At 37.5% G+C, this 14,208-nt stretch overlaps 1 protein-coding gene across 1 annotated transcript in view; it reads right to left on the reverse strand.

The window, feature by feature from the left end:
* Nucleotides 1-14,208, reverse strand: part of CNTNAP4 (contactin associated protein family member 4) — a 245,985-nt gene that overhangs the window by 35,907 nt on the left and 195,870 nt on the right. The window contains exon 15 of the mRNA XM_036346911.1: nt 13,082-13,209. Coding sequence (XP_036202804.1) covers nt 13,082-13,209 — 128 coding nt within the window. The remainder of the gene's footprint in view (nt 1-13,081; nt 13,210-14,208) is intronic.

The following is a 14,208-nucleotide window of genomic DNA, read 5'->3' on the forward strand; positions in this document are numbered from 1 at the left end:
GCCCTGTGATTTTCTCAGCTGCGACTGGCATTCAAAATATCCTCGTTTAATTAAAGATCAAGACACTGCTCCCTCTGTGCTGCACTGATATTCTCATGAAAATGCTCTTTTACTTCAAAATTGTCTTTTACTTGGCTTCTCATAGTGAATTAGATGAATAGTACAAAAGGGCTCTCAGAAAGTTTTAAAATGTTCAAGGTAAGAAGAAAATGTGTAAAAGTTGGGGTATAAATGAGGAGATGTGAAAAAATTATCTGGACTATGGATGTCATCTTCTCTTTCCCATTCTTTTTTTTTTTTTTTTTTTTTGCTGCTGTTATATCTACAACTTTCCTTTTGAGCGAATATTCTGGGTCTGCCTGGAAAGTATGGAAAAAATCTATCAATGCAGTGGCATGAAGTGACAGGAGTGACATCCAGCCGGATGTGTGTGGTGGATGAGACTCATTATCGAAGAAATGAACTATGCACTGCTGCCTACACCAGCGAATTCTCAACACACCAAATAGAAATGTGCATCTTGAGTTTAAGCAACGGCCTCCCATATGTGCCCACAAACAACTGGATAAATTTCTATCTAGTCAGCCTCCTGGAAGAAAGACTACATCAGTCCCCACTTCTCTGCAGTTCAGTTACCTATGGTCCATCAGGGCCTGAAAATACTATGTGGGAAATTCCATAAATAAACCATTCACAAGTTTTAAACTGGGTGCCATTCTGAGTATTGTGATAAAATCTTGCACCATCCCTCCTGACCCACCCAAGACGTGAACCATTCCTTTGTCCAGCTCTCCTCTCTGTATATGCTGCTCATCCTTAGTCCCTTAGCTGTCACAGTTATCAGATCGGTAGAGAGAGAGAGAGAGAGAGAGAGAGAGAGAGAGAGAGAGAGAGAGAGAGAGACTACATTCCAATAATTTTTATTACAATGTATTAATTATCCATTATTAATTGTTGTGGTTAATCTCTTATTATGCCTACTTTGTAAGTTAAACTTTATCATAGGTGTGTATATATAGGAAAAGACATAGTATATATAGGGTTTGGTACTAACTGTGGTTTCTGGCAACTACCAGGGGATCTTTGAACATATCCCCTGAAGATAAGGGGGACTACTGTATTGATCCTCTGACGTTAGAAAACAGTAATTGCAGGGGGGAAATGGTTCATTATGTTTACAAAGAATAGATACCTAACAAGTTAAAAATCACAAACTTGACTCAGCTTCTATATGTTCCTTAGATTTTAACTTATTTCCTATAAATTTTGGACTAAACAGCAGTGTATCGCCATGCATTCTTAACGAGAGGGATACATTCTCAGCAATGTATTGTTAAGTGGATTTGTCCTTGTGCGAACATCACATACAAATCTGGATGGTGTGGCCTACTACACGCGTAGGCTGTGTGGTACACCCTTTCTCTCTTAATCTACAAACCTGCACAGCATATTATCATACTGAGTACTGTTGGCAATTGTAACATACTGGTAAGCACTTGTGTATCTAAATACATCTAAATATAGAAAAATTACAGTAAAAATCGGCATAAAATATTTTTAAGGCGCACCTGCACGAGTTCTACTGTAAGTGGAACTTTCAGGACGGGAAGCTGCTCTGGGTGAGGTGGCGAGTGAGTGGTGAGTGCGTGCGAAGGCCCGGGACATTTCTGTGCGCGGCTGTAGACTTTATAAACATGTCCCACAGCCCTCCCCCTGCTTCCACTGGACAGAGGCAGAACACTGGAGCTGCCAGTGCTGCTCCATGGAGAAGGACTTGGGCTGGACTGATTGGAAATGTCAAGGAGGAGGAACGGGCTGGGTGAGGCGCAGATCACCATGACAGTGACGGAGAGGAGGGACTGACAGGCGGCCTGAGGATCAGTAGGAATGAGAAATCAAGATGGAGAGACAAAGAACAGGGGACTGTCATAGCAATGTGATTTTGGCCACTGCATGTTGGAGCAGTGGTCAGATTAAAGAACTTTGTGGCGCCAGAGGGAAGAGGGATGAGGGTAGTAAGGGGCAAAGGGGAACAAATATATGGTGATGGAAGGTTTGACTTTGGGTGGTGGACACACAGGGAAATAGACAAATGGTGTGTCATAGAATTGTATACTTGAAAATTATATAATTTTATTAAGCAATATTACCCCAATAAATTTACTTTAAAAAGAAAAAAGAGTATCACTTAACATGGAGAGAGTGTAAAATTGAGGACTCAGTATTTTGACGGTGGAAATTTGTTCTGGGTTCCGTTGACTCTATCTGGCATGAAGGGCACTCTCTGGCATTGAATTGATGGAAAAATAAAACTTACCTATGCTTTGAACCCTGACAACCTGGACACATTTCCAAAGTACAGGGAGAGGCTGGCTCCGCACTCCCACAGAAAGCTTTTGCTCAAGTGGCACTTAGCACCTGTTAAGGCAGCTCCTGGGGGCCTGTGTCCTCGTGCAGGGTCTTGGGTCCTCAACAAAAACTTTCCAGCCAGGCCCTCTGAAGGCCATCACGCGGGCCTGGCTGCAGAGTGCTCTGAATAGCTAGCGCTGGGCACAGGCTCTGCTGAAACGGTCAGTGGCTGAGTGATCGGGATGTAATTTGTGCATCAAGATTGAGGTGCAGTGAGTGAGAGGGAATCTATTGTCAAGCCCTACAGATACTGCTCCGATCTGAGAAAAGAAAAAATTCCTCCTGAACCACACACTTCCTTCCATTTCTTACAAGAAATTCAGCTCCATTATAATCTTTTGGGACCACTACCTATATATGTGATCCTTCGTTGACTGAACTGTTGTTATGAGGTGCATGACTGTATCTTATTTTTCTTATGAATGTGATTTGAAAAACAATTCTCACATCATAAGTAGACAATTTCAGAGCTGCATTTATTCAGCTGAGAATATACTTTGAGTGCTTTTTCCCCCTATAGACACATGAAATTGTAAATTCCTTATTTTCATTTTACAGCTAAGTATTTCTAATCTTAGATATTTTGATCTCTAGGAAAGAAAGCAAGAAAATGCAAAATATCACGTTAAGGTTAACAACACATTTGTGTTCTTAAAAGTTCTTACAGTGACCCATTATTAGAAATTAAATGTCTTTCTGTTGAAATATTACATTATGAAAACTAACATAAAGCTATAACTTTAAATAATGGAATATTTTAAAATCTTACTTTTGGTCTGATTAGAAAGAAAAAACACTCAAAATTACTTAAAAGACTAAATTAGATAATACTGTCATAAGACAAAATATCTCATCTGTTTCATTTTTATGTCACAGCTAACCCAATAAAGCATCCTATAGGGGGCTTCGGGGAACTGGTGGAAACAGAAGAACAATTCTCTGAATTGCTACTATCTTTATAATGAACACTTTTATAGTAATGAAAACAATTTATTACCTTTGGTAGCTTAAACGCTCACACACATAAGAGCACCTACTTTATCTAGTTAGCAAACCTTATTTTACAGATTCATAATAGGTTAAAAAAAATAGAGAATATTTTATTGAAAGAAAAAACTGCTGCTAATTTACAATAATTATAGAGAAAGCAAAGGGCAATATTTCTATGATCAAATAATGTCCTGACATCTCAGCTCTTTACTGACAGCTGAGAAGCACCCTGGAGGACCCAGGCTGCCTCAGGGAAAGGAGGGGCAAGGCAGAGGTGGAGCATGCCCAGCGGGCAGGCCCAGCAGGAAGCTGCAGGTTTTTGAAGAGAGGATTCCTTGGCTCAGGTTGGTTTTTAGGAAATCCCTAAGCTGCACCAGTGGCAGATCTGAAAGCAATCCTTTACTCTGTGAAAGCTAGTCAGCAGAGTGCGATGCCCTTGTACCATCCCAACAAAAGCAGATCAAGATGTATTGTTCTAAGAAATTTATAATGACTTAATTAATTAAAGTAATTATTAATGAATATGTTTTAAATTGAATTCAATATAGGGTACTAGAGATTTGGAAACATTCCTTCATGAATGCCACCTTTTATCTTTCCAGAATTTAAAAAACAAAATTGTAATGGGTAACTGGATCTATATAATTACTTACTTAGAAGAGGAGATGTACACCAAGTAAAAAGAGCTCATTAGGAAAATTAGCATAGTAGACTTAAAATTACAACTAATATCTAAAATATTTGTTTTGCTAAACTTCTATTCATAGTATTAATAGATTATCCTTTTAAAAAGTAACTTAAAGAGACAGAAATTAGATTAGTGGTTTCCTAGCTGGGGATGGAGCTCCTGGTGAAGGGGCTAAGGAGTGCGGGTCTTCTGGGGGTAATGCTCCAAACTTGTTTCTAACAGTTATGTTCCCGTGATCACCAAAAGCCACTGAATAGTTCACTTCACATGGTTGAATTGTATGGTCTGTGAATTATATTGTTTGAAACAATAACAAGAAAACTCCACAGTATTTGAAAAATACATTGTTTCTTAAGAAAATATGTTTTACTTTTAAGATAAAAAAAGAAAAGCAATGATGTGTTCACCCTACCTTTCTTTTTTTTTTCAAGCATCTTATTGACTGCCATTTAAAAATCTGTAAATATGTAATGTACACAACGCAATTAGTTTGATACCACCATTTTTCTGAAAAGTGAATAAAATAAAGTGAAATACAAATGGCAAGGCAGGGATAATTTACCAAATGGCTCTAGCTGCATGCTGAAGAGTCATTTTTAAAAGCTGGGAATACGAATTTCTTTAATAAAAATGTTTAATTTTAGTTAATTGTAGATTTCCATGAAGATATAAGAATTAGCAAAGATTGTGTGTTCCCTTTAGCTAGTTTTCCCCAATGGTAATATCTTGCAAAACTACAGTACAGTATCACAACCAGGATATTGGTATTGATTCTGTTAAGATGAAAAAACACATGGCCCAGCCAGCATGGCTCAACGGTTGAGTGTCCGTCTATGAACCAGGAAGCCACTGTTAGATTCCTGGTCCGGGCATATGCCCAGCTGGCAGGCTCGATCCCCAGTATGGGGCGTGCAGGAGGCAGCCAATCAATGATTCTCTCTCATCATTGATGTTTCTATCTCTCGCTCTCCCTTCCTCTCTGAAATCAATAAAAATATATGTTCTAAAAAGAACACTTGTAGCACCTCAAGTATTTCCCTTTTATAGCCATACCCTTTTTCCTCCTGCTCTTCCCCTCTCTTCAACCACTAATCAGCTCTCCTCATTTAAGAATGTTTCACAAATAAAAGCATACACTATGTAGCCTTTTGAGATTGACTTTTATTTTTCCCACTCAAAATTACTCTCTGAAGATTCGCCCCGGTAGCTCATTCCTTTTTATTGCAGAGTAGCATTCCATGGTGTGGATGTACCACATTTCTCTGCAACTCCTGGACCCCAGCAGCAATCTTCTCCATCTCAATTAGTGCCAATTCTATGCCTCTGATAGTTCGACTAAACACCGGGGTGTCATTCTTGACTCTTCCTTTGGCAATCCACATCAATCCAGCAGCAAACGTTACTGCTACGATCACTGTGCCCACGGCCAAGCAACCAGGTCTATTAGCTGGGTTGGTGATATGGTCTTACAAATGGTCTCTTTGTTCAACCTTACCCTGGTCGATTTCATTAAAGCATAAGCCACATCACACCATCCTTCCTCTCAAACTCTCTACTGTTTTCCAATGCCATTCAGGTTGAAAGATAAAGAATTTTCAGAACAATCCTCCATGATGGCAGCACCAGTTTCCTCTCTGGCTCCTTCTACCATCCTCCTTGTTCTCTGGACTCCAAACATATTGACCATTTTGCTGTTCCTTGAGCACACCGGTTACAGTCCCATTTCCGAGTAATTACGCTGGCTTTCCCCTGTCCACAGCACTCTTTCACAGGTATACACAGCCTTGCTCCCTTATTTCCCTCGGACTTTTATTCAAATGCCACCTTCTTAGTGAGCACTTAATGACCATCCTATTTCAAATTGCCAATCTAACCCTGCTCCTGCCTAAACTAAACTATACTGTATTGACAACACTTCCTAGCATCTATCATACAATCTATTTTACTTACTTCTTTGTTGTTTATCCCTTCAAGAGAACTCAAGCTCCAAGAATGCAGGTACTTTTGTCTATTTGTTCATCTCTCCCTCTCTCTTCTCTCTCTCTCTCTCTCTCTCTCTCTCTCTCTCAGGAAGGCACAGTGAAATGTTACAATGCAAGGGCTTAATAAATATTTTTTAAATGAAATGGTAAGATGTCTTTTGTCCAAATAGCAATCAGAAAGCTTAGAGTAATTGCTCCCAGTTTGGTTGTATTATATATATCTCAATAAGTACACTTAGATTTCTTGGTAAATAAGTAGGAAAAACGGAGATAGAAAAGAGAGGAAAAGAATATGAGGAGCAGAAAATAAAAAAGTGGATAAACATTAGGAAAATTAAAGGAAACCCAAGGAAAGAAAATAAATTATAAAAATGAAAAGACTTTCTTAATGTTGGAGGATTATCAGACACAGTAGAGCTTACAAAATTACATTATATGATTATTTGCTAAAGTGGAATTGATCTGCACTCTTTTTAATGGTTTTTATGTAGTCTGCCAAATGGAACAGAACTCTGTCAAACGGAAGAGAAATTAAACAAATCACTAGTCAATATCTTTTTCTAGTCTAAGAATATAACTTCTGCAAAGTTATTTATTGCCTACATGCATCTTTGATTATTTAATGCATTCTGGGAGCTGTGATTTCTCAGACAGCTGAACGAGTCAATGCAGATAAAATGAAGAAAGTAATTTCAATGACAAGAAATTCTTAGAACAGAAAACAGAAAAATCTTTTCTAATTATGTAAGTTTTGGGGATGCCTGATTAGACATAAAATTTCAATACAATGAATTAATTGAGAAGAAATATATTTAATAAACAGGTTGAAAAGTTCAAATGCCAAAGAAATAAAAATATGACCTTGTCCCAATTAATGAGCTAAGATCAGAAATGTAGATCATACTTGCAACAACATATAAATGTATGTATACATTTTAGAACATCACGTCCAATATAAGAAAAAATTAATACCAATGCCTAACACTGATATGCATCCGTTAAGTTACTGACCTTTAAGGGTAATTATTATTTATTCAGTTAGAAAAAGCAAGTCACCCACAAGGTAGAAAAATCAGTTTGGACCAAAACTTTCCACAGCAACATTCTATACCAGAAGATAAAGACACACAGTCCACAGATCTGAGAGAAAGAAGATATATCCAGTCTAACATTTTGTTAAGTGTTAAGGCAACAGGCAGACATCCTCAGTTCAGAACTCAGAATAAAGCACATACAAGTCCTCTGGGTGAAAAGTAAAACCCTGCTTCATAATGAAATATAGCCAACCAAAGAAAGTTATCTAGGAAAGCTGTGGAGACAAGATGATCGCCTCCCTCAGTGCAGAGATAGTAGGTGCAAACTAGGCAAAGTCACAAAGCATGGTCCAAAATCATTACACCAGTTTCTAAAAAGATTAAATGTCCTGTTACCTCATAATGCAGAAATTCCACTCCTAGAGAAGCAAAAACATGTTCAGAAAAAGTTTATACATAGATGTTATCAACATTATTCATAATAACCTCAAAGTGGAATAATCCAAATATCTATTAATGGATGAATGGATAAACAAAATGGATTATTATTTGGTTATGAAAAATTATGAAGTATTGGTATATGCTACAGCATGGACAAACTTTGGCAATACCATACTAAGTAAAAGAAGCCAGTCACAAAGATCACGTATTCTGTGTTTTCTTCTAAAGGAAATGTTCAGAATAGGCAAATCTGCAGATAAAAAATAGATCCATGATTTACTAAGGTTGGGGTGGAGGGAAAAGGGAAAAGGGGAATGTCTGCTAAATGGATCCAAGTGTTTTAGAGGATAATTAAAGTATTCTAAAATTGATTGTGGTGATGGTTGCACAGTGCTACATAATATGCTAAAATAATTAAATATACTAAAATCTGATTAGATTATGTACTTTAGATTGTGTTCTTTAAACAGGTGAATTGTAAAGCATGTGAATTATATCTCCATGAAGCTGTTGCCAAAAAAACAATAGAAAGTTAAACCAGCCAAGTCTGGTTTAGAATTCTGAGGCAACAACATTCTCAAACATGTGCCATCTCAGGAAATACAACACTCATGAGTCTTTCTGGGAGGAAAAAAACTGAAAATATCAACTACTTGACAATGCAACCCAAGAAGAAATGAATCAGTCAAGTATAGAAAAGTTCTGATGACAGGACTAGTGGTTAGCACTAAAAAAATAAACAACCATACAAATAATAGCAAAACTAGCAAAAATTAGATGGTGGAGGAAAAAAAGAAAGGATAGGACAAATGAGTGCTAATTTTCCCAGTTTTCAGAATACATTAATACTGTCTAAATTTTAAAAATTAGTTTACTATAAAACCTGGTGACTCTATAGCCTTTTAAAATTTTCATAATTTCTTATTGTTTAAAGTATTACAAATAGTAGTACATATGTCTCCATTCCCCACCCCCCTTGATCTCCCCCAGCCTTCCCCATCCCCTCAATGTCTTGCATCCATTGGTTATACTTATATGCATGCATACAAGTCCTTCGGTTGGAGTTGTGAGGGATCATCAATTTGAATATATATTTATCAGATGTATACATAATATAAAGCAATAATTTTAGCTTCATTTTAGTTTCTTCTTCCTCAATTTCAATTAATAAAGTTTCATAAATTTATTTATAAATCTCTTTTTCTATTTTTCTGTCTAGGGCAGTGGTTCTCAGCCTGGAGCAATTCTGCATCCCAGGAGACATTTGGAAACGTCAGAAGATATATCTGGTTGTCACAACTGGGAGAGCAGTGCTACTGGCAGCCAGTGGGGAGAGGCCAGGAATACCGCTAAGTGCCCTACAGTGCCCAGGACAGCCCCGACCGTAACAAGGAATTATCCAGTCCAATGCCAAGGTTGGGGAACCCTGCCCTAGAGACATCTAGCAATGTCTGGAATGATCCTCACTAGTGTTAATCAGTATCTCTGAGTTTTGTGACTCTTGGTGATTATTAAACTCTTTTCTTTGAGATTTCTGTATATCGTAACATTTTATAATGATTATATGTCAATTAAAACATTAATGTTTAATATTTAAAACAATGAATAAAGGTATATATATATATATACATATATATATATATATTTGTCAAGAAATGATATTATTGTAGTGCTGAGAATTATTAGGATTCTTAGCCTCAAAATAATGAACATCTTTTGAAAGTGTTAGGAAGAACCTTTGTTTCCTCACACGTGTGGAATTTCTTAAATATAAATTGTTAGTAACACAAGTCTTTTCTAAAGAACAGAAAACAAAACAGAGCAAAATAGGTCAGAAAATATTTTTTTTCTCCAAGAAAAGGGTGTTTCCATTTTATAAAGACACTGTATTATTTAAAAAGTGAAAAGCAAAAAGTATTAATATGAACTAAAATCATATGCTTATTTGAAAGCACTTTCATGCCACAAGCCCAAGTGCATTGCTGAGAAATGGCTCAGCTGGAACGAGGTGCTCAAATTCCATGTGAGTTTTTAATCCGGAAAGCCTTTCAATATAACCCACTCCTTTCATTAAACGTATATCTCTGCATATCATTTAATTGCTTATACAATCAAAAACTTATTCCTGTCTCTCAGGAACAATTCACAAGCTACAGGTTTCCTGAGCTGTGTGTGATAGATCATTCTCCTTCTTTCATAAACTGCTCTTTATTGATTACCTTTCATGTAACAGGTAATGTACTAGGTACCAGGAACACGCTGATAAGTGAAGAGTGGACCTGTTCTCGAGAGGCTCGAAAATACTGAAAAGCCAGCCTGAGAAATACGTGCTTATCATATGTTCAACACTCCTTGAAGGTGTAGGACCAAGTATTCTAGAGACCAGTAGAAGGTTCATGGAGAAAGGGCTTGAATCTGAGGGACAGTTTTCAGCAAGAGGACTGGGAGGTTTCTCAGATGAAGGAAAACGAGTGAACAGGAAGTGAAGCCAGAGGCTGTCAGTGGATCCTGAGTGCTCTTTGTGCTGTGAGATCGGCAGAACCAGGGGATAATCCTAGTAGATACCTTCCTGATGGGTGCTCAGAAACATTTAACCCTGAGCCAATACTGGACTTCTACTCTTCCTCCTTAGCGTGTGGGGCGAGTCCTGAAGATGCTCCAACCACAGCGGGCATGCTCTCAGGTAATTTTTAGGCCTACAGAAGTTGGGGGACTGGGTACCTCAAAGATGAAGATGCCCCCACTGCTCCAGGGAGAGTGAGTAGAAAGGAGAGTACAAGAGAAGGTCCTCCTACTTATAATATACATATTTATAAATTAAATTATTTATAATTATTTCCATATTCATAAATACATTAATTCGTGACTAAGTTTTATGTCTGCAGCACTACCTTAAAGGCAGCTTTATCATTCATAGCTGTTGCATTTTAGGTAAAACATTCCTAATGATGTTATCAATGACTTCTGACATCGAACAATAATAGCAGAAGTGATACTGAATTTCAGAATCACCTACATTTTTTCTAGAGATGAAAAGAAGGACTTGGAAAAAGACAATATTGATTAATTAGGGGAAAACTCGTGTCTGGAGCCAGTAAGTCTCATACTCATTTTTGTTTATTTGTCTTGCTTTCTCAAGGGTTCTCTTCTTTCCCAGAAAAACAGGCTTGATGTAAAATTTTCAACATCTTTAGTCTGTGTGATAAAACCAAAATATTTTTATTGTCAACTTTCCATTTTTCGTTTTAAATCTAAAACTTCCTTGTCTCAGTGAGGTGCACTAGCATCTTTATTGTCTCTATGGAAGGCACTAGAAGCTTTATTGAGATCAGAAAGCTGGATTTCTGTGTCAACTTCCATCTAAATCACACTGAATGCACCTCTCTCATTGAGCCCCTTCTGTAGGCCCCATCCAACCATTGCTTAGTTCAAGCCCTCATCATTTTTCCTTGTCTTACACCACAGGTTATTTTGTTGGTCTTTAGATATATAATTGGTCTTCATGAAAGCTATTTCTAAGCCTTAAATGTTCCAGTCCTAATGCCTTCCAGATAATGACCACATACCTTTCTTTCAATTATAAAGCCCACAGTGCATGATCCTGTATCTACAAGCCCCCGATATCTACACAGTCTGTCTCAACTAAAAGAATAAAAATGTGCCTAGAGCATTTCATCTACAGGGGGGCAGATTTTCCATAGAGAGAAAAGGGGGCATCCTTTTTTCTTCAGCCATTGCTTCTCTTACTGAGAAAATGTAAAAAAGCCCTTCATACACAAACAGGTCTACACCCTCGTGTGAGGCTAAACCTCAACCCTAAACAGATGTAGGAGACACACTCTCTTGAGAGGCTGAGCCTCAACTCTAAACAGATGCAGAAGACAAGAAGGCCAAGGAAAGCTCTCAACTACTGTTTTATTAATAAGTCAGAGATTAATTAGCAGGTCTCTAAGTATTTCAACTAGCTGTAAATTCTTACTCCTAATGTTGGTACCCTCTCCCTATATGGTCACAAACAGTTAATACTCAGCACTACTGACATTTAAACAGATTACTTAGAGTGCTGTCCTGTGCACGGAAGGTATTTAGCAGCATTTCTGGCCTCTTCTTCTAGGTGACAGGAGCATTCAACCACACACACACACACACACACACACACACACACACACACACAACCGTGACAGTCCAAAATGTGTCCTGATATTGCCAAATGTCCACTAGGGGTGGGGGAGGGAGGAGTCACCTTGGATGGAGAATCACTGCTCTAAGTAAATAGGTGCTGTGTGCCTCTCCGTTCATGGCAGGAAGCTTTTGAGAAAGAAATCCTAAGGGCTTGAGCTGGTAGTGACCTCAATCAAAGCAGACGAGTTCCCCAGGGATTGAGGCGAATAAAAATAAGGGGATGGAGGAAGCCAACCTGAGCTCCTGAAAGGTTAGGCTCAGAGCCCGCAGTGAAAAGTGCATGCGATGTATACAACACTTGCTCTGTAGTCACAAAGTTGTTGCCCTGCCCTGGATGCATCTGAGTTTACAACCTCATCTCTTTGCACGTAATTTTTCTCTCCATGAAATATCCTGTGTCATCTTCATGTGATTGTGTAAGGCCTACTGGCAGAACAGGAAGTTGAGCTGATAAAGATTAGCGATGGTAGGTATAATGGCAGACAGTTTTTTTACAATGTATATATAAATTTTTATAGCCCAGTATCATCTTTGCTTTTTAACTAAGCAACTTTGGCTAGGTATCCCCGTAAATCCACTGAATTGTCAGATCATCTCTTCTTCTCTTGAGGCCTAGAATAAAATTTTATTTTACTGTATGCTTTTAGAGTAAATAAATATTTCTTCTATTTCCATCTTAAGTTTTGGAAAAACTAAAAGCTTAAATATTTAATGATTCAGTCTCTATAGGTCTAACTGATTTCAGAAAGCTTATAAATGGATACACATGCTTATTTGATTCCCTGATGAAAATATGTATTTTCTGTGCAACTATATTTGAATCTTAACATTCTGGCTTAGTGTGTTAATACATTGGATATATACAACAGCAGGTCCCAGTGAGTTCCATAAACACACACACACACACACACACACACACACACACATACACTGAAAAAAAAGAAGTTAAAAATGGAAATATGTTGGATTATACTGACATTTGCCTCTATTTCTAATCCCCCTCCCCCAGGCCCAACAACAGGAAACTGACATACATTGGTAACAACTTTGAACAGCACTGAGGCTTTCCCACGTGGGTAACAGCGTGTGGGAACTGAGGAGTGCTGGAGCGTGTTCCTGAACCAATCATCCAGAAGCCCAGGGGTTTCTTTCTCTTGGATCTTAACAAGGTTTGCCATGCTAGCATTTATGACAGGGCTTTGCACACTGTAGAGGTATGCTGACTAAAAAACTGTTTCAGACATTACTTACGCAATTTCACAATAAGATCTGATTAATTGTATTATGATAGAAACATGACTCATAAGTGACATCACTTTCCTCAGATAAGCTACCAACACATGGTCACCACTTACTGTCTCCCCGGCAGAGGAGAGGTCCCAGCTTGTAAGCTGCTTCTGAATGTGGCCGGCCTGTGTCTGTGATCACTATCTTAGTCACTGGCAGATGTTCTTTGTAGGAAAGGACTCCAGTGTCATTGGTCCTAAAAAACAGTAACAACAAAATTCTTAAAATTACTCTGATTAACATAATTATCAAATAAACAATAGGCCTTATTACATTTCAAAGCCAAGATGTTCTGAGCTAAATTTGCACACACAAGAGTAAGGATCAAATTGCTCATCTGAGCATATAAAAATATGGCAACATTTTAATTTCTCTTGCAGACATAATAGAGCTGGTGATTTTTAAATTCAGTTGGCCATTTTCTACCTTAAAATAGAATGGTTTTAACCCATTCGCATTTAGTATAATGACTGATACAGCATTTTTACATCTACCATTTTGATATTTTTTTCTTTTTTTTTTTCCCCCTTATGAGGTCTTGTGTTTCTCTCCCCTCTTTCCTGCCTGCTCTTGGTTTACACCATATTTTTGTATTTATGTTCTTTATTCCCTTTTTAGCTATAGGTCTTGTATTTTAATATTTGCTTTATTAATTACAAAATGCAACCTTAATTTATTACAGTCTACTTAGATTTTACATTGTATTATTTAATATAAAATGTTAGCTTCCTACAGGGTAATTTCTTTAACACTCCCCCCTGTTCTTTGTGCTACTGCTGTAATATATGTAACAACAGATGTTTTAAACTTTATAATTCAACAGTAAAGTTTAATTTATTTTTTTATTAAGGGAAAAATTTACATTTACTAACATATTCACAATTTCTAGATTCTTTATTCCTTCCTGAAGTTCTGAGTTTTCTGTTATTATTTCTCTGAAGAATATCTGTTAGCATTTCTTATGGTGCAGCTCTGTTGGCAAAAATTCCCTCAGCATTTAATTTGAAAAGAACTTCTTTTATCTTCATTTTTAAATACATTTTGCTTACAACAGAATTCTAGGTTGACCTTGCTTTTTCTTTCAATGCATGAATGAAAGATCTCATTCCGTGAACTTCTGACCTGTCTTCAGATGAGAGGTCAGCCTTCATTGGTATCCTTGTTCCTTGTATGGAAGGTGTCCCACCAGATCCAC

The sequence above is a fragment of the Myotis myotis genome, unplaced genomic scaffold, assembly GCF_014108235.1.
Source record: "Myotis myotis isolate mMyoMyo1 unplaced genomic scaffold, mMyoMyo1.p scaffold_m19_p_19, whole genome shotgun sequence".
Classification (NCBI taxonomy): Eukaryota; Metazoa; Chordata; class Mammalia; order Chiroptera; family Vespertilionidae; genus Myotis; species Myotis myotis.